We start from the raw sequence: 22,100 nt of genomic DNA on the forward strand, positions 1-22,100 counted from the left end.
ACAGTAATATACTGAAATTCAGCTGCTTGCCTTGTGGACATCAAAAACTGTCATAGAAACACACAAGCAGGTATTTTCACTGAATACATACATGAATTATATATTTGGATGCATATGAAAACTTCACACTGAAGCCAGTGTGAAGCCAGAGCAGCATTCTTCTTTTGGGTTGGTGCATGCTAAATGGAGCCTTGGTATATAGCTAGTATGTCAGGGATTTTTATTGAAAAATAAACCACAGATTTGTGGGAGGCAGATATAGGGAACTGCATGCTTGTCAATGACAACTGCTGGCTAATTATACTGTCTGAGGCAAAGTAAAGGAAATTGTAAGAAAAACCTTTATGTATGCCAAAATGTCTACAACCTACACACCACAAATAGAAAGTGTGCTGTGTGCATGGTCAGTAAGCTTCATCCCCACAATTCAAAGGCCATGACATGTAGACAGTATTTTAAAAAATAGATTACCATAAATGGTTTGCAAAAGATTTAAATCTTCTGTGCACTCAACTGCATTCCCAGCCCATCTCTGATATCAGAGCCACGAAGTTCCCCAAAGGTACCCAGAAGAGGCAATATACCTTATCCAGGCCCACTGTGAAACCAAAGCAGATTCACTATTTGCTGAGGAAGAAAACTCCTTATAGCCTATGTGCTGAAAATGTGCTAGTATTGTGTACACAGCATTGTCAGTGTAAATGGTTTACAATGCCATATGTTAATCCTTATTACATTTTAAATTATGAAATCATGAGAAAAAGTGTCTCACTATTCAAGTAAGATAGAAACATGTCTAGCTTCCATCACAGTACAACAGCATTTTATCCTTGTGCTGAATCACTGAAGTCCCAAGCAAGCTCTTCTATGAATGCACGATGCAAGTATACTGAAGATGTACACTGAAGGACAAGTATTTAACTTAAGGAAGGCATACTGATAGTGAGTAGCATGATAAAATCTCTTGAGGTGGCAGGCAGGGAAATCACAATGATGAAAGAGAATGTGTATTCCTTGGACAAAAAAATAAAGAAAAAAGATCATGCCCTGTTTGAGAGAAAGAAACCACGTATCACTCAAAATTCAAATTACTGGTGAAGACTTGAGAAACCAAAGCATTTAAATACAATTTCACTTCATGTAAACTTATTCTATATTGCTGTTTAGCTCAATGGCCACCCAAGTGTTTAAAAAAGTTATCAGGAAGTTGTGCTTACTTCCACAGGGCAGATTTAATACAAAGGGATGTCTCCTCCTGTAGTTCAGGGCAAGTAAGCATCATGCTATTGTACAAGGCAGGAACGATTTCAGAGTAGTTGTATTCATCACTCATGTGTTTGAAAAATACTCAAGATGCAGAAAACACAAAAGTGCTAGTTCTCTGAGCCAGACTCTCCTTTTTTTAGAAAACAAGTTATAAGTCTACCTTGCTCTCATAATAGGCTCTCAGTGGTCTCCTATCCAAGTTACTGATCAGGTCTGCAACACCTACTTCAGTTCAGCAGTTCTATAAAATCTGGTGCTCCTAGGCCTTTCAAGGGGTCTGTATTAGGAAATAAAAAGGTAAAGGTGTCCCCTGTGCAAGCACCAGTTGTTTTCAACTCTGGGGTGACGTCACATCACGCATTTTCACGGTAGACTTTTTTACAGGGTGGTTTGCCATTGCCTTCCCCAGTCATCTACACTTTCCCCCCAGCAAGCTGGGTACTCATTTTACCGACCTCTGAAGGATGGAAGGCTGAGTTAACCATGAGCCGGCTACCTGAACCCAGCTTCCACTAGGATCAAACTCCAGTCGTGAGCAGAGCTTAGGACTGCAGTACTGTAGCTTTACCACTCTGCGCCACGGGGCCGCTACATTAGGAAATAGCAACAACAAATAAAGAATTTTTCTCTATATATTGCCACTGTTACTACAGGAATTTTGAAAAAAAAATTAATTCTGAGCTAATGAGCTGAATAGTGAAAGCACATATATAGAAAACCTACATTTTGCCCAACTGTATTTTCATCTGACAGCAGGGAGCAGAAATCCAGAAAAATTATGCTGAATAATTTAAAGTTGTAGCCAGTGAGACACAGATGTTAAACCCATAATATCACATCACATCTATTCCTCCAATGGCCATAAAGTCCTTACCGCGTTGGAATGTGTCACCAGAAGCAACACAGTACTCTAAGCACAAAGATGTCTATTAAGAAGAGATGGGAAGAGAGTGGAAAGCTTCACAACAGCAAGGCATAAAACCAGAGATGCTAGTTGGGACAGTTACAGAAGACCTGACAAGATCTAAAGGCTACTCAGTACATCCTAGAATAGCACAGTGTGACCTGGATGGCCCAGGCTTGCCCAGTTTCATCAGATCTCAGAAGCTAAGCAGGGTCAGCAGTCCCAGTTAGTACTTGGAAGGGAGTCCAGAAAGTCCAGGGTTGCTATGCAGAGGCAGACAATGGAAAATGGCCTCTAAATGTATCTTGGTTCAAAACCCCATGAGGGGTTGCTGTAAGCTGGTTGCAACTTAATGGCACTTTCCACCACCACCAGCTCAGCATGGAACACAGCTATGACCATGTGTAGCGCTTGGCACAGTAGCTGACAAGACTCATACCAAAGAGCAAGGGGTCTGAACAGAACAGGAAGCAACTCCAGACAAACCTCTCAAGTATTGACTGGGGATGCTGGGTGACTGAACTTGGAAGACATCAAATGAATGTGGAAAACAGTGCAGTGAGGGGAGGGGGGAAGGAAAGAAAAAATGAGCCTTGAAATATGAGGCAAAATACATTATTAAGGTCACAGTCCTATGTTCAGTTACTTACAAGTCACACTGGAATAAGTGGGACTGAGTTCTGAAAATATGTTGATGCAGGAGAACTGGCTGGTTGGACTACAGAATTAGTTTCTCTGCTAAATCTGCACAAGAGTTATTTACATGATCACTGCAATGTAGTGACTGGTTAAGGGCATACTAGGCAAAATAGATCCTTTGTTACTAAACTATATACAAGTAGTACATAAATTCTTTAGTAACACATATTCCAAGGTTTCTTAAACCACTGAAACGTTCTGTGATCAACTCTGCCAGTATCCAGCTGAGCACTGTACAGATATCTACATGATTTTTTTTCGTAAAGATTTTCTATGCACCAAAGCAGCTCCACGTTATTCCTTTACTGAATTTTGGTAAGAGAAAATGAGACAAAGTGAGAGTGCCCAAAACATCTGGATAATTTTAATTCTAGCGAAGAGCTGGACTTGCATGCCAGTTACAGCAAATTTTAACAATATGACATTCTGATAAATGCCCTTTAAGGCTCCTGACCGCCAGCCAATTTAATACCATGGCTGCTCACACTCTCACCAAATGCAATTCCAGACAACAGGCCAGAAGTAGAGAGTAAGTCATCGAACACATATACAAATCCAGTTTATCAAAGACAGACTAGAGCATTAACTAACCCAATTATGCACTAAATTTCATTTGCACTACAGGATATTCTGTTCCGAAACAGTTGTTTATATTTCATTTCAGAGCTTTCTATGATTAGGTTTCAGTGGGCTGTGTCCTGCCATTCTGCTCAGCTACAAGCATCAAGTTTGTTTGTACAAGGTGTGTCTTGCCAATACAAGAGGCTCCTCTGTCAGCCTTATGCCAATGTTGTGTCCTTCCACCCCACTCAGCTAAGGGTGGCGTGTTCCACAATCCAACACATTTTTATACATCAGTGAATCTGCGTTTGCTTTCTCAAGAGTTACACCATCCTTCATACCCCCTTAAGAAGAATGCTCTGCTCCTGCTTTTCCATGTAACCATCTCTTACAGACCTTTCATTTTTAAAGTCAAAACTTTTGGTGTTTCTTTTCCTGGATTTACATAAATCTATTACATTACCTTTAGTCTCTATTATTTATAGTATCTACTGCCATGTCACAAACACATTATACCAACAGTCATCTCACAGGGTGTTTATATCCTGCAGCTGATATTACGTACTTTCCCTTCATCCTCTCCATATATCATACTGACTTCTTTACATTGCTCTTTAGTGTAATCTGTCCCCTTTTTACTTCTCTTTATATTTATTACATGTACGATAGCACCTGTAAATCCTCTCAACAGGGCATTTTTTTAGACTCTGAAGGAACATTTCTTTAGACAACAGAACAACTTACTGCTTATCCAAGATGGTATAGATTTAAATAATGGTCCTTCCAGACAAGTTTTACTTCTGCTATACTCTTGTGATCAACTGGATGAATGACTCTCAACAGATCCTTCTATATAATCATGTTCTCTTTCTCTCAAACATTCCTAGAATAAGAGCTTGCAATCCAATGAGAACCAGATTTCCCTCTCCACTTCCTGCTGTAGTCCACAGGGACCCTAGGAAGTGGCCTAGGCACGATGTATGTGTGTGCGATGGTGGTGGTGGGGAATTAGTAGAAATTGTCTCCACCCCTTCTGCTGGCAGAAACATCCTTCCAATTGGAGAAAACAGTTGTTGGATACAAACCAAAATGCTTCTGTCAAAGATCCTAAAGATAAAACACTACCTGAAAGTCCTTATACTCTCTTTTGCTATGATTTCTTTACATTGTTTATTAGCCTGATAGCATAAGTCTCCATACTCTTGAAGTACATCTCTGGTGTCTGTGCTTTATGTATTTTAGTCAGGTTTTTTACACTGCATCATCCAAGGCTTTCTCAGACTTCCCTCTTGTTTAGACATCTAACTCACCCTCAAGGAACTGAAGCAAATATTTTCCACTCAGTTTTAATCTCACCATTTCCAACATTTATGAAAAGAAACCACATACACTCAATCCAGAATGATAGTTGTGAAACATGAAAAGCAGTGTGCTCTTTTTGAGGATGAAGGCGTCCAAAAGAATCAGCAAAGGGGGTGAACAATGAAACCCCAGAGTTCACTAAATGCAGCTCACAAGAGGTATTCAATGCACTTGTGGGGCTTAAGAAATCTGGCACCCAGTGTCTTTTTGAGGTTTTATATCTGGCTCTTTCACAGGTTTTACTTCTTCCTCTGGCTTCGGTTTAGCCTGGAAATAATGAGAGAAAAGCAGGAAATGAATTTAAAGTTACCATGTCACTGGATTATCAGAAAGGGTTTAAAACACAGCATTCAGAACCAAGAAAACAGTTAGCTATGTCACATTTTCCTTTGCAAGAAATGGTGCAAAAGAGACCAAATGTTTATATCATTTGCTATGAAGATGCAGCTACACACTGCACAAAGTATCTAACAGTCTTAACTAAGCCATGTTTTCAAAGCTTGGCATTCAGACCTCTTTGAACAGTAGACAAAGATACCCAATATACAAATCTTCCAAAGTCTTTAAAAGATTATTTGATCCTCTTTCTAGCAGCACCATTCTTCTACTGAGCAGGGAAGAGAGATCATGTAGAAACAAAACATCACGAGACAACAGTAAAAGTTACTGGTCTTACACTATCCTCCTTTGGCCTCTTGGTGAGATCAAATGCAGCAAGGGATTCTAGTGTCCAGTGTGCATGCACAGCAGGGAACTCATAAGGAATAGGCTCAACAAGACCATAGTTTGCCTTTAGCTCCAACTGAGGAGCCTCTGGAGGGATCTTCTGGAAATAACTAAAAGAAAAAGAAACTGGCAGGTTAGCAGTCTCTCAGCTGTTCCTGGGAATAACTGATGCCACAGACTATTTGCATAATTTAACTGCATACCCCTCTCAATTTTCATATTATTTTCATAAATATAGCCAGGTTCATTCGTCTATGCATACAGTTGTACAGAACATTCATAAGACAAAGGCAATGTTGGCTAAAGGTTCCTAGTCTACATAACAGAGGAGAACAGTCTGGTTTAAAAGACTGAGCTTTTGTGAGGCACAGCCCCCTCTATTTTACTTTTGATTTAGCACTGACTGCATAAACCAGATGGTGCTCTCTCTCGATACTCTGTTACTGCATAAAGACAGAAAATAAAGTTTATGCACATTTCATTCACAACACATTCAGAAATTTCCCCATCCAGCTTCATAAGCAAGTCAAAGAAGAAAATGGTCAGGATTAGCGATCTGGTGCTGACGCTGGATCAGGCATGGTGAGCAATGCAACCCCTGGCTCTTGTTTTTCTAAAGAAATCAGCGCAGCAATGCACAGATTCAAGACTGTGTAAAAGAGCCTTTTACAAGACAGGAAGAAAAAAACCCAGTGAAGAATATCAAATACAATGTCCATACAAAAAACAAGTGGATGCTAGTTGGAATGGAATCAGAGGGGATGCTGACAGTTATACCAACCCCCACAGTTTCTCTCTTGAGAAGCATTTAGGATCGAAGCCTCCCAAGGATCCCTGTGCTGCTTGTTTCATCACTGATGCTGTCCTATTTAGGCAATGGACAAAGCACTAACTCTGCCCTGGGCACTCCTGCCAAAACAGAGAAGCTGGGAAAGAATACAGTCTGCTCCTAGCTTGTGTCAATATTGCTGTACCCCAGATATATAAAATGACTGTCAGCAAAATGGACTCTACACATGCATTTACTTCCGCAGGGGTAACTAATCCCAAATGAACTCAGCAAGACCACATACTTCATTAAGAACACTTGAGATTTGGCTAAATACAGTAATTTAATGACACATATAAAAGTACACTCACATGAATCCATTTTCTCGCTGGCATTTGTCCAAGGTGTTTTTCACCAGAGTTCCAAGTTTCCTAAAAAAGAGATGGCCAGAAGGCTTAGCTGTAGTTCCAGGTCCTTTGGTTTCACCATATTCTTTGCACAATGCTTCCGCCTTGGAAAAAACTGAAGAAGAAAACAGCAGATAAGACAGTAGAAGGAATTTTTAGCTATCCTCTTGCATACACCTTTCACTAAATCTAGCACTAAGGTTTAAGTGCCTATTGAATATTAGAGACACACATTATGAAAATATTTATGTGTTATACAACTTCTGTATCCTATTATCTGTGCACACACCTGTCAAGCAGTGTTGCTAGTTTAACATCAACATATACCTGGGAAAATATTTCCACATTGTTCATTAGCAGAATGAGGGTACTTTCACTATTTTCAACATGGCAAACAGTGGTGGTCTCCCTGCCATAGGAAAACTTGCCCCATCAATCCATGGAGTTACCAAGGATCTTTTAAATCTGATTTTAGATTATTGTGGTGTAATCCAGTGAAAAATTAATTCAATACAAGCCCACTGAAACCAACAGGCTTAGACTGGAGTAACTCTGCATAGGACTACACTATAGGATTTTCCTGACCATTTGCGTTTAAATCTTCAAATGCCCACATGGAATGTGTGGAAATCCAGCAAAATTTTGATCTTTTCTTTGAGGTGGGAGCTGATAAACAAAGTACTTACATTTTTCTGCTTCTTGCAGAGATCGTATTGCGTCTCCACATTTATCACTAGCCAGCAGGGTTTGGCCATGGTAGCAGTAAGCCTGGAGTAGAAAAGTATGTGTTAAATACTTCTGGCAAGTTGTGGGGGGAAATTAAAATTCTGCTTGTTTCAATGGGTAAAAAAGCAGGCAAGTGTAAGAAAGGTGAGGGGAACAGAGGTGGCAACATCACCCATCGCTTTGGTACTGTTACAGATAAAGGGTAAGTCCCCTCCCCTCCCAAAAGAAGAATTTTGCAACATAAAACCCATCTAAAAAATAAGCTTCCAGGAAAGAATAGTTAAAAATAAGACCCAGAGGGCTGATGGGTATTCAATAGTTCTTTGAAAATACTTTCCAAGACTTACATAGGCCATATAGAAACAGCACTTCAAATGAAGGTATTTTCGCCACTTAATTGTGTATGCTGGATCCAGACTTGACAGTGTTTGATCTGGAATGAGAAGACAGCATTATTATTACAAGTAGTTTCTTCATTAATCTTGTGATTAGAATTCCAATAACCATTTTATTTGTCTTATTTTCATGGTAACAACAGAGTAATTGGATATGAGTCCCCAATTTAACCTTACTGTGTTCTTTGCCTTGAATATGGATTGCTGTGAGATGCTTAACCACAACTATACTAGGATACTACCCACAAAAGAGCAATGTCCTCAATTTACATTTGGTTCTAAGCAAAGTTAATTATGTTTCACCTTTGAAATAGGCTTCCAACATGATGAGAAAGCACCAGTGTCAACACAAACCCAGCTTTCTCTCAGCTGTGGAACCTGCCTACTGTCCATGGTGTTTCTTCTATGTTTAAGATTCTAGGAAGTAACTACCAAACTCCAAAGTCATCAGTGCTAGTAACATACCTGCTTTTTGGTAGAAATTGGCTGTTTCAAATGCCAGAGCAGCTATTAGACCAGGATTGTGTTTCAGCTCAATAGCTCGGGCAATTGTCACTAAGACAAAAACAAATGTCATTTTAAACACCAACTCCAACTACACACTGAACAGCTTAAATATAAATCAGCCATTCTAATTTAGTCATACTCTGAACATAACTGATTTTATTTTTTTTTAAATCTGAATATAGCTGCATTGAATTGAAATGTTTCTTGACTAGAGAGGAAGACCCTGAGGCTAGAGAGAGACTTTTAATTAGAGAAATCTCATCATTTCTCAGTTCTTCAAATTCCGTGAAACAATAGATGGATGTTTCTGTTGTACTGGGAAGTATAAAGCTGAAGGAAAAACATTTGCTGCAAATCACATTCTACCCTAAAACATAATTAGCTACAGAGAAGCTGATAAAGAATGTGAATACCTTCTTGTGCTTCAGCTTGGCACTGGATGATGTAGGCGTCTATAAGCCGAGCCTCTAAATCTCGTCCCTTCTCTACTGGAGTGATCAATTTAGGGATGTGACTCTCCTGAACAAAGAGCAGTCAAATTTTAAATGGTCTTTTGAAAGATAAAACTGATTTAATAGCTTCTTTCAGTTTTGTGACTATAACCTTTAAATAAAATAACAAAAAAAGTTATAGCACCATACAGTGCTTCTATGCCTTCAGGAACAGGTGAGCAAAAGAGGAAGCCATGTAAACGAACCGGGAATGCAAACACAAAAGCTCACGGCTGGATACTGCAAATAGTAATATATTTAACCACATATGAAAAATCACTTATCAAAAATACCATTTCCAAAATACAATTTCAGTGCACACACAGTCGCAAAAAAAAAATCCTGACCTGAATAAAACAGTCATTGCATAACGCTGTTCCACTTGAAAGGTGCGTGTCTCTGTATTTAAAGAGCAAGCGCTCTATTTTGGCTCCGTTTCCCAGGATGTTTCATCAGCCATAAATGTAATATTGGGACTAACAAGTGATACAAACACAGTTACTTTTCGAGTCAAACACTGCTGACGCTTTTGGACGAGGCATTCTGAGAAATGGTTCGTTTACCAGTCTACCATTGCACTTGGACTTCCAGTTTTGGACATCTGGAATATACCAGTCATCTACAAGAAAATTTCATCTTACTGCACTGAATTCCACTTGAGTGCAGGAGCCAAAATAGAGCGCTTGCTCTTTAAATATGGAGAGACGCACACCTTTCAAGTGGAGCAGCATTATGCAATGACTGTTTTATTCGGGTTAGGATTTGTTTTTGCGACTGTGTGTGCACTGAAATTGTATTTTGGATATAGTATTTTTGATAAGTGATTTTTCATGTGTAGTTAAAAATAGGGACGGGCACAGATCCGAACACCAAATAAAATCTGGCCCAGACTTCACCTTGTTCGAGGTTCACAGTTTGGTTTGAAAGTCACATGTTTGGACCAGGAAGTCTCTGAACTTTCTGTCTGGTTCGGAACCTCTTGTGCACTCTCGGCAAAGAAAATCCACCCATGGAGTTCGCACCAAAAAGTGGGTATGGGTGAGATATTTCCAGCCATTGAGGGACCAATAGTGACAGTCTGAAGCTGACAGGCAAGTCTGATTTCCAGTGATAGGCATTGATCTGACTTCCTCAGGATGGGGAGGGGGGAATGTATATAATCACTGGAGGCGCATTCCTGTCCTCTGTGTCTGGTTTTTGGAAGTCTTGTTCTCCTTGCACGTGAAAGAATATCTTTTGATGGACTGGGGGGGGGAGATTACTGGGTTGGGTGGAGAAACCTGTTGAATCTAGTCTCCTGGCCTCTATACAAACTGCCAGAGTAAAAGCATCACCCTTCTCTTTTCCTTGCATTCAGAGCTACATTCCCCCCCCCCACCCCCACCGCCTTTTTCTTTGCTATGAGAGTGGGAAACATGGATAGATTTTTTTCCTTTCAAAACGTGTTTTTGATTTGATTTGGGGGTGGACTATTCACTTTTGTGGGTTCTGAAAACTGCCCTTTCTCTGCATGCTGGCTGTGGGGTCCCCTTTCTGCTCCTCCAAAAAGCACCCCATTTCTTTCCTGAACTATGTTGTTAGCCGCCCTGAGCCTGCTCCGGCGGGGAGGGCGGGATACAAATAAAATTTGTTGTTGTTGTTGTTCCTGCATTGCTTGAGTCTCTGCCTGGGGGGTATCCTCTCTCATCTCCCACTCAGGCACCCAAACTACCTACAGATTTCTGGGGGGCTTGGCTAACTGCCCTCTTCCCTGGCTGTGGGGTCCCCTTTCTGCTCCTCCAAAAAGCACCCCATTTCCTCCTACATTGCCTGAGTCTCTGCCTGGGGGGTTTCCTCTCTCCTCTCCCACTCAGGTACCCAAACTATCTACAGATTTCTGGGGGGCTTGGCTAACTGCCCTCTCCCCGGCTGTGGGGTACCCTTTCTGTTCCTCCAAAAAAGCATCCTTTCTCCTCTGCCACATATTCCCACACATTCCCTTAGCTAGTCCACCAGTGCCCCCTCCCACAGCTATGCAGTGAGTCCCAGTTGCCAGGCTTGGTTGTCCCTGTCATCTTCCCAGGTAGGATGGAGGCCTTAGCTCCAATCAGTCATCATTTTGCCAGAGCTGGGTGGCTGGTCCCAGGAAGACACAGCCACCTGCAGCCATGTGGGTGGTCCCTGGGGAGATACTCTGGAAGTCTGATGCCTGTAGCTTAACCAGGTCCACAGTGTAGTGTCTCAAAATGGCACAGGACAACTCCCGACAAAACAGTTTCCTGGAGGCACCTTGCTTGGTGGTATGTTACTTGGATCTCCCCAAATCTGATATGTATGTAACCTGTGGGGCATGTGGAGGGTCACCCCAGTAAGGAACTATGTGAGTTGAAGGCCTCTAGCTCACCCAGGTCAGTTTTTGTCACTCCTGAACCAGTGGAGGTGACATCCCGTTGAAAAGCATTGCACTGAATGACCTTTTTAGGGGGTCTGTAACTCAGCCCCCCGAAGTCCAATGTGGACTAAACTAGGTGGGTACATTGAGGAGAGTGATCTGGAGACAACCTGCCATTTTGGAGCCTCGAAGCCCTATGAGGAGCTTTTAAAATATATATATATAAAAATGCTCACTTGTTCCTGAAGCAAAAGCTCACGGCTGGATACTGCAAATACTAATATATTTAACTAGGGATGGGCACAGATGAAAACAGAAACGGACCAGTTCACAAACAATAAAGACACACACACAATACGTTACTACAGTTATACATTAAAAATAATCTTTCATGTACACAAACATAAGCACAGACCTAGACACATAAAAAAATGTAGTTAGATATAATAGATAAAGTCGATGACCATGAATTATTGTCTAACAGCTGTGAAACAGAACATACTTTATTGCATAGGATTTATTTATATATAGTCTAGACCAGGCCTCAGATTCAGTGGGAGCTCACAGGAGCTCAGCTCCTGAACCTTTCTAAGAGTTCCACCTCCTCCTTCTGAGAGTTCCACCTCCTTGTCCACTGAATAGTATGTGCAGCTGCATAATAATCCCTGGATGAGCTCCACCACCTATTTTTCTACAAAATGACCGCTGGTCTAGACTATATATAGTCTAGTCTATATTTATTTATATATAGTCTAGACAAATTGAGTATATGACAATGGCAAAAACTAACATCTTATTTGCCTAATAGATCAAATTTAGAATTTCAAGGGAAATTGAATGTATTTTTTTACTATATAGCTGAAGACTAGGACTGAATTGTTAAAGTGGAAAATGATTACGAGATAGAATCAGGCAATACATTTATGATACTGAAGAAAAGATAGAATATAGATAAAAAGAAGTTGGTTTTTGCCATTGTTGCATACTCAATTTGTTTAGGTGAGCATTTCCTGACTGCTACCACTGGGTACACCAGACCAGGCGCCTTTGAGGCTTCCAGTCCAGTCCAATGGGCATTCAATTTGAATAAACTTCTCCATCAAGATCTCCTGTGCAGGGAAATCTAGCATGTCAGAGAGAAAGAAGCTTACTCAATCTTATATACAATTTATTTACTTATGTCATATGTACTCCACATCCCTCCCCCAAGTAGCCTACAACATTCTCTCCTCCATTTTATCCTCACAACAGCCCTGTGAGATAGGTTAGCGTAAGGTCCAAGATCACCCAGCAAGCTTCCATGGCAGAATGCGGATTCGCACCTGGGTCTCCTAGATCCTAGTTTAACATTCTTAACCATTACACCATGCTGGCTGGCTGGCGCGCTCTCTCTCTCTTTTTGCAATTTTTTTTAACTATTTAAGGTGATACAAAACAAAGAAGGGGGGGTGAGGGAAATGAGTAAAAGGTACCAAAACACAATATAAAGGGCAGTTTTTGAAAATACAAAGAAGAAGCCTTCATTCAAGTATGTGTATTGTTTAGGAGAAATATGTGACACAATAGCTTAAAAACCTATATCAACCTACTCAACTTATTCTACCATTTTCTCATAATATATTATCATTTATCCTATCTTATCAATTATATGATAAAACATGAATCCCCTTATAGAAATTTGTATGTAACTTTTAACATAACAGTTTATGATAAAGACTGTACAAAAGATATCATTGTTAATATTTCATACTGAGACTGTTATATAATAATAAACCATTCAACTGCATGACTACAAGGATAGGTTATAGTAATCATACAAAACTCGCTAATTATTTTCAACTTCGTCTGTCTTTGATTAATGAAATTTGTTAGTTTTGCCATAACAGCATATTGTTTTTCCCACTGCTGAAATGAAATCTGCTTCCTGACATTTTGCGACCATTTCACCATGCATGTCTTAACTTGTCCAGTTTCTGTTGTATTATAGTAAAGCTTTATAAATGTGTCCTAAAAGATTAACTTTTCCCCTCAATATCATATTTTCAAATTTAGTCCTATTTCCTGGTCTATCTCCTTCTTGACCATCATCTTCATCATCTTCTTTGATGTAGATGTGTTAAACATTGTAACTTTTTTCCTTCTTCATTAATATCATGCCAGGATTTAATTTTCCCATGTTCGTTAATCATATCTTGATATGTCATAAAGTCATTACTTTTCCTCTCAAACTTCTCATGATAAGCATCTAGTGGTAACATTAAAGGTGATATTGAGGAGCTTATTCTTGTGACCACCATTTTTTTTAGTAAATTGTCTCTAACATGACCATTACACCTCTTGATTTTTCCACTTGTTTTCCCAGTTGTTTTAATCCAGAGGTGTCTATGCAACCCTTTGGACAAATCTGAAGCTTCCAATTTCATCAGTCTTGAATTCAGATTTTTAATCCAGTCAGAGGTCTAGACTAGGCAGGCTGCTTGTTAGTACATCTGATATTAGGGACTGCTAATCCTCCTCTCCCCCTCCCCCCATCTCATAAAACTTTGGTTTCTAGCCTTGGTTTCTAGCCATTCCATATAAATGGGTTTGTCTTTGCCAGTCTTTTAGAAACCTGTCATGTATCTCAACTGGAAGCATCTGAAATAAAAAATTAATCCTTGGGAGCATGTTCATTATTATTGCAGACATTTTCCCACGACAAGTTTAAATTTGACCATCTCTTCAAATCCATTTGAATTTTCTTCCAGATTATTTCATAATAATCTTGAAAAAGTGTTTATTTTTCTCTGGACATGTTTATGCCCAAATATTTGACTGAATTGGAAACAAGATCCCAACCTGTGACTAATTTAATATTATCTTCTTTTTTTAATAAAAACTTTCGAATTATTTTAGTCTTTTTCCTATTACTTTAAATCCTGAAAAAGAACCAAATTTCTCTATACATCCAAAAACAGATTGCGTAATCTCTTGCGGATTTAAAATTGTCAGTACTACATCATATGCATAACTCTTTAATCTATTTATTTATTTATTTATTTATTTTATGACTTATATCCCGCCCTTCCCAACAAGTGGCTCAGGGCGGCTAAGTTCTTCTCTATCAACTCTGTCCCATGATGTTTTGCTCTTGTCTGATTCTAGAAGCAAATGTTTCCATTGCAAGAATGAATAACAATGGCATCCTGCCCCCTTTTCTTTCTGAAATCCATCGGTTAACATGCCATTTATTAGGATTTTTGCATTTTGTTTCAGGTAAATGCCTTGAATCCAACTCAAGAACCTGGGTCCACAGTTTAGATGCTGTAGTACTTTTAGCATAAAAGTCCAAGACACATTATCAAAGGCTTTTTCAGAGTCCAAAAACATAGAAGCCACTTTCTCTTTTTTATTTTTCACAAATTCCATTGCATTGATTATAAAATGAAAATCATCTTTCATATATCTCTTTGGGACAAAGCCTGTTTGGTCTTGATGAATTATTTTTGTTACACATTTCTTAAATTGCTCTGCCATTACTAAAGCAAGAAGCTTGCAATCCACATTTAACAACAATATATGTCTATATGATTGTGGTAGCATTGGATCATTCCACTCCTTGTGGATCAAAGTTATGTATGCCTCCTGCCTCATTTGACAATAAATGTATTTCAAACAACCAATTTCCACCACATGCAGAACAGTGATGCCATTCCATGAAGGCTGTGCAGGTACAGAAAAATTTGAAACACTCTCAGTATCCTCTATTGACTTGTACCCTTTTAAAATTTATTGATATGAATCTGCTAAGAAGGAAAAACAAACCCTTCACAACAAAACCACCTGCCCATGCTTAAAGCACACTAAGAGCATGAAGAGAGCTGCACAGAACACAGAGGAAAAAGGAAACACAAAGTCTTCACAGAGGCCAATGCCATTAAGCAGCAGCATTTAAAAATGAAAAGCATCCTACCTTTAAGTGTTTAAAAATCCCAGCTGCCATTTTCAAACTTCGGTGGACATCTTTCGCTTCATCTTCTGTTATGCTAAAGGATTGGTAGCTTATTAATACAACTGCCTGACAGAAAGTAAGCACCTCACAGATTTACTCAAATTTAATATCACCAAATTAGCCAGGATTCTCATTTAAAGATTTTTTTAAAAGCCACTGCTATCTTACCCTGTTTTAAGGTCACAGGATGGCACAACCCCCCCTCCAAGGCTAAGAAATCTGCATTCCATGACTTTGCTCTCAGCAGATATGCTGGTGGGACATGAGCTTAACAGCCATCAAGGCTTTTGGAGACTTAGACTACAATCATATGTAGACTAAAGCATGACAAATTTTAAATAGGTTTTGGCACTCTCATCGGCATAGGTTGGTTGTTAGCACTATTTAGAAGATTGCAATTTGGGGCCCACAAGGAACTATGGGGGGAAACAAGTCATGGGGAAATGTCTCCCCATCCTTGATCTCCTCTAATAGTATAAGCTTTAAGGGCTTGAGTGAAGTAGCACCCCCTCCCGTCCCTTCTTCTCTGTTCACCTGTTTTTGCATCCTAGAACATGCTCAGTCCTTGGGCCTTTTCTGGAAGTCCCTCAGAGTTGTATTTCCCTGAGGACCCAAGTATGCTGAAATTCTTAAGCTTTTAGTAAGAGTTCTGAGATGCTGGTTTTGTTGCATGGCAACAGGATGCCAAGCTGTCTGCCAGAGGAAGAGCCTCTTCAGTGGAAGGAAAATTCTGCCCTTAGCTGAGCAAAATGGTAGGATTCAGCTCTTAGTAATAAAATAGTGCTTACTGAATTGATGATACTTACTCCTCTTTCCCAGCCAGCCTGGATGCATATTTAGTGTACCACAAAGCCACATTAAATCCCATGGAAACAAGCTCAAATACAGCATCTTGTTGGGCACTAAAAAGGGGAGGGAGAACAAGCTATTCATATGGTTTTCTCCACCACAAATAACATTTCTTTTTATAAAGTACAACATACTGCAAATATTCAGTATTATCTTTTAGAGCATTACAAAACAAAACCGCTTGTGTTTGTTGTACTCCCCTTCACAGCCCTATTCCGTATCACATGAGCAAACCCAAAAGTGTTCAAATCCACGCTCTTCACATAGATGTTCAAGAGCTTGAAAACAACAATTGTCTCATCAGAAACAATTCTTGCTTTGTTTTTAGTCAGAACTAAAAAAGGCTGAAGCATAACACTCCAGTCTCCATTAACTCCTTCTCAACCATCCCAGATAATGAAGGTATAGAAGTCAGTCATGTTACTACAGATTTTATAAAGTCTCCAAGCTAACACCACTGAGAATATAACAGCTGCAACATTTTCGCAAAAAAAGAAATTCTCTTATGCAAAAAAATGTTCAAACTCAAGAACAAATGTACATGCTCATCCAAGTTTATACTTCACATATGAGAGCTTCCCTTTATTTTTTACAAACATCTTATGTTCTGGATAAATCTATTACATGATTACAAGTCACAGAATCATAGAGTTGGAAGGGACCTCCAGATTCATCTAGTCCAACCCCCTGCACAATGCAGGAAATTCACAAAAACTTTCCCCCACATCCCCCAGTAACCTCTGCTTCATGCCCAAAAGATGGCAAAACCCCTCCAGAATCTCTGGAGAAAAACTGCTTCCTAACCCCAAAGAGACAATTAGCATTTCCCTGGGTGTATAAAAAAAAGAACTACGCATTGGTGCAGCCCTTCCTGCCCTCCCTCTCATGATCTGCTTAAGTTCACAGAATTAGTATTGCTGTCAGATGGCCATCTAGCCACTAGGGTTGCCAAGTCCAATTCAAGAAATATCTGGGGACTTTGGGGGTGGAGCCAGGAGACATTAGGGGTGGAGCCAAGATCAAGGCTGTGACAAGCATAATTGAACTCCAAAGGGAGTTCTGTCCATCACATTTAAAGGGACGGCACACCTTTTCAATTCCTTCCTTCCATAGGAAATAATGAAGGATGGGGCACCTTCTTTTGGGGCTCATAGAATCGGACCCCCTGGCCCAATCATTTTGAAACTTGAGGGGTACTTTGGGGAGAGGCACTGGATGCTACGCTGAAAATTTGGTGCCTCTACCCCAAAAAACAGCCCCCCCAGAGCCCAGATACCTGTGGATCAATTCTCCATGATTTTCTATGGGAATAAATCTCCATAGGGAATAATAGCATTCCCAGCAGACATTTCCCTCCCCTCACCCCGCTTTCTGACGACCCTGAAGTGGGGGGAGGGTCTACAAACCAGGGGATCCCCTGCCCCCACCTGGGGATTGGCAACCCTGCTAGCCACTGCTTGAAACTTCCAAAGGAGAGCCCATCACCTCCCAGTGAAGCCTGTTCCACGGAGGAACTGCTCTGTCACTTTACATAAATCATAAAGAAACTCTTTAGGAAACCTTGAATTAATAGCATTCAGAGGCAGATAAGGACTAGAAATATGGAAGATAACGTAGTGATACCCAGAATATTAGAATATGAAAACAAGTGGAGTGTTTATGTAGACTCTTAATGTGACCAGTCCATATTTTCTCACAGCTCTGAGCTGTGGCTGACTGTTCTGAAAAGCTGTAACAGCAGCTGCAGTTCTATTTGCACTTGAACTCACTCTTTGAGTCAACATGCACAAAATCTACCTGCATAATTTTTTTTGCTCCTGAGCAATATTTAAACTCAGTAAGATCTGATGTTATGAAAAGCAAATTTCAGTGGGTTAGTTTGCTGAAGCAAAACCAAAAGGCTAATTTATGCTCACACAAAAAAAATGAGAAAGAAGATCAAGGCTGTTGAACATTAAATAGCCAGCCTAACACCATACCAATTGCCTTGATATCTCTTAATTTGCTTCTGCTGTAATTCTACAAAGAGTTGCTTCATTCTAAACCCACTGAAGTAAATGGCCTTAGACTGGAGTAACTCTGCATAAGACTGCATGGTTAGTATCTCTACTGCTGTCTGAAAAGGCTTGTTATAAGCACTGGAGCACATGTTGCACACATACCATGGTACTTGTCCTTGTAAGGTATCTGTCCACTTAAAATTCTGAATGTATCTCAGCTTGCTGTCTTGTGAAGAGTCATCCAGTGAAACTATAAACCCTGTTAATAAAAATATTGTAATAATTTCTCTGTGAAACAGAGAATTTCAAAATCATCCTTAAAGTTAATATCTGTTCCTATCTTGCTATTATAGTTATATAATAATTATGAAAAAATTCTTAACATTTGTTCCTCTCTTGCTATAAAAGTTTCTAAAAGCCTGTGATATTCACTCAATGGTTTGAGAGCCACATTTGGCTCTTTGACATGCCACCTGTGGCTCTTTTGAGCAAAGGTTCCCAATGTGGATCATGCCCCATGTTTCAGAAAAGCGGACTCGTGATCAGCAAGTGGTTTTTACCTTGAAACAGCTGCCACCAAAAGAACAAGGAAGCTGCAAGCCTCCCTGAGGTGTAGACCTCACACAAGGGGTGGAAGTAAATGTGGCTCTTTTGGTTGATAGTAATACAAATGTGGCCCTCCATGAGCCACTAAACTAAGCCTTGATATACAATTTTGCACAAGAAAAAGAATTACTGCTAGTATTTATGTTTACCTGATATTAAATATAACATCTTCCCTATAACCAAAATAGTCTCAGAACTCCACTACTCCCTTCAGAATATGGTTTTTAAAAATAAAATGAGAAAAATGCAGATAGAGTTATCAATGAAGTAATAAAACTATATAAAAACTAAGTTAAATGCATTCTGTGGTACTTGAAGCAATGGAAAGCCAAAGAACAACATCACTCTGGAAAAAAAAAAAGCAGTTCTTTTATTATGATGTACAAAATTCCACTGGTTAAGGGCAGCAGCACAAGCTAAGTATTTGCTCAGAAGTTACAGCTGCCAGACATACAAATATAGGACAAATGAAAAATGCCAGCAGAGCAGGCTTATCAAGGTGCTGACATAGAGAACTGGGGAGGGAAGGCACATAAAATATTGAATTTATGTTATAATTATAAGTTTTTGATCATTACAAGGCTGCACTTAACTATTTTTGATTAACAGAATATACAGCCTAGAGCACTTCAAGGAACAAGGCTGTCCACCACATATTGCTATGACAAACTGGGACATATTCAGTATGAAACTACATGTCACCAGGAACTCCTTTGCATATTAGGCCACACAGCTTCAATGTAGCCAGTCCCCCAAGAGCTTACAGTAGGCCCTGTAAGATCCCTGAAAGCTCTTGCAGCATTGGCTACATAAGAGGGGTGTGGCCTATTTTCCCCTCCTTCCCCACTTCACACAAGGTGGAAATAGTTGTCTAGCTATGGGTCAGCGATCAGAGGCTGAGGTTCCAATACTAAACACGCTTACTTGAGAGTAAGCCTGCATTAAGTTCCTCCTTGACCTCTGGGAGTCACACAATATGTATGAAAGAGCTGCAAGTGGCTCCCAAGCCACAGCTTGGCCACACCTGACTTATATACTGTTCCTATGTCAAGCACATTTCCATTGTATTTTACTTACTGTGTGTTCTTTATAAGTAGAGCAAAAAAACTCCGACCTTTGCTTTAAAGTCCCAGGGTCAGAGATTAAGAGGTTTCTTGGGAACCTACTGACCAATGACAGAAACTGGCCAGCTTACTTACCTTTCAAGAGTGAAAAATAAGTATCAGTTGAATTTTTCATCATTTCTGGAGTACTACTCAAATCTGTAAAAAGCTCCAGGAGCCGTGTTCTTGATAACCTTAAATCACTGTATAAAACAAAAATAATCACATTAATTTTTCAGAGAGACACTTTAGAATTTCAACAGCTAGGCTTGCTGTCAAGAGTGCCTCTTGCCATGAATGTAGTTCTATGCTGTGACCTGTAGCTGCCTTACTGCCAACGCAATGCTATCTCTGTAGTAACCAATGGAAGCAGATTTCTCTGATCTCAGACAGTCAAGGTCATGGGCCTGTCTTCTGATGATTATGTGTACACCTGCAGAAGGGGGTATGGGAAATGCTCTCCGTTGCAAGGGAAAGCTTGCTTGCTTGGTGCCGTTGTATTCAAATGCATAACGGTCAAGATAAAGTCTAAGTATAGGGCAAGAGCCCACCATAATCACTTTTTGCAATAACCATCTTGCCTATGGAAGTCAGTATTTCAATAAAGTCTATTTCCTAAAATGGTCTGATGTTGACAGCTGAACTGCTGAGGACTTGACACTTGCCAGCCCCCAGGTATGGATGGGGGATCCCTTGGTTTTGCAGGCTCCTCCCTACCACCAGCCAACTGGCTGGGGGGGGGGCCTCTGCCCCAACAACTATGATGTCCCTTTAAATCTCAGCAGGTTTAGAAGGAGCTTGCACCTTTAAATCTCAGGTTTAGAAGAAGCTTGCACCTTTAAATCTCAGCAGGTTGAAAGATACATTGTGGTGGGGGGGGGGCAAGCAGGCAGAGCCATGTGGTTCTTCCCAGTGAATATGTGAAGCATGTAAGAAAGGAAGAAAGCACAGTTTCTCTGTTTTGCATTGGTTTCAGAAGTAAAATGGAATGTAAAGAATTAACTAGAATCTGATTTTGGGATGGAGGAAAACTCCACCTGCTAGACTACTCCTTCCTTTCTTTTGTTTTCTTGTGCTAGTCTGAAGAAGTTGATTGAAATATAGCAGACTGTTACATTCAGCAACTCCCATGGGTAAAGTGATTTATACCATTGCCCCAGTGAGATCACAAAAGTGTGGGCTTGCAAACTGTTTAGGTGTATTTTCATCGCTTTGTGAGTGCGTGTTTCCCTTAATAAAGCCATTCTTGGAAATGCTACCAAAGCCTGACAAAGGACTTATAGGGATATGATTGATTTTACTTTCATTTTGTGGAAGTGTAGCTGCTGGAGAACCCTTTGAAGGAAAAAGAGGATGAGGAAATGAAAACTGTATTCAGGGGAACTGCTCTGCTGTTTTTTGTTTTTTTTTGGGGGGGGGATGGGAACGTCTCCAGGCTCCATCCCCAAAGTCCCCAGGTACTTCCTAAGTTGGACCTGGCAACCCTATCAACAGCACTGGTGTCTTTTATACAGGTAAAAAAAAAAAGCATGTTTTGTGTAAAGAATCACTGTGGATTTTGAAATGTGAACATCCAGCACCACTTACTTGCATATCTTTGTTGCAGCAGGAGTAGTGGCTACTCCATAGTAATTGAAAGACACAGGAGCTGTAGCCTTCAAAGGGTTTCGATGAAACCAGTGAGTCATTTTTCTTGAGTACTTCCTTCAGGATTAGAGCTTTAGCAACCCTAAACTGAGGAAAAGAAAAATTAATGTATTAATTAGTGCAAACAGAAAATTCTTGTGGAAGCACATCTTCTTTGCCTTTCTCAAACATGCTTTCCTTGCAACCCTCTGCTGATGGTTGTGGAACCCTAATAAACATACATGCCAGCACAAAAGATTGCAGTGAAGGGAACTGCAGGGGCGGGGGGTGGGGGGACACGTCTCTTTATCCCTCTTCTGCTGGTGGATTAAACCAATCTGCTACCCTTCCCTCTCCCCATATGTTTTATTTATTTGATTTCTAGACTGCCCTCCCCCAAACAGGGCTCAGGGTGGTTCACAACATTTTAATAAATACAATAGTTTTGTTTCAAGGTCACCAATCTTCAGCTGAAGGTGGCCAGAATAAAGGAGGCAACTGAGGAAAGATTCATGCTCACTAGTTTTTTCTATATATTTCACGTATGCAAACAAACACTACTAAAAGAAATACTGACTGTTCTAAATAAACCATCTTATACTTTTAACCACTTTCTTCAAAGAGTCTAAAAATACCAACAACTCTATTCATTTATTTAAAAAACTAAGAAAAATTAATATTTATAATATAGAAACCAGTGCTTTCAGTTTTAAGCATGTTTGTATTTTAAGTTAGATACAA

General features: G+C 39.9%; 1 protein-coding gene across 1 annotated transcript; it reads right to left on the bottom strand.

Moving 5' to 3' along the window:
• Positions 1-3,205: 3,205 nt before the first annotated feature.
• Positions 3,206-21,492, bottom strand: BROX (BRO1 domain and CAAX motif containing). The gene is made up of 12 exons (XM_060246105.1): positions 21,321-21,492; positions 19,830-19,936; positions 18,187-18,283; positions 15,982-16,077; positions 15,137-15,209; positions 8,736-8,841; positions 8,281-8,370; positions 7,768-7,853; positions 7,381-7,462; positions 6,659-6,809; positions 5,469-5,628; positions 3,206-5,059 (listed from the first exon to the last, which is right to left on the bottom strand). The coding sequence occupies exons 1-12, from the start codon at positions 21,419-21,421 to the stop codon at positions 4,973-4,975; spliced, it is 1,236 nt and encodes a 411-aa protein (XP_060102088.1). The 5' UTR covers positions 21,422-21,492; the 3' UTR covers positions 3,206-4,972.
• Between the last annotated feature and the right edge of the window lie 608 nt (positions 21,493-22,100).

Source organism: Heteronotia binoei, chromosome 1, assembly GCF_032191835.1.
Source record: "Heteronotia binoei isolate CCM8104 ecotype False Entrance Well chromosome 1, APGP_CSIRO_Hbin_v1, whole genome shotgun sequence".
NCBI classification, from domain to species: Eukaryota; Metazoa; Chordata; class Lepidosauria; order Squamata; family Gekkonidae; genus Heteronotia; species Heteronotia binoei.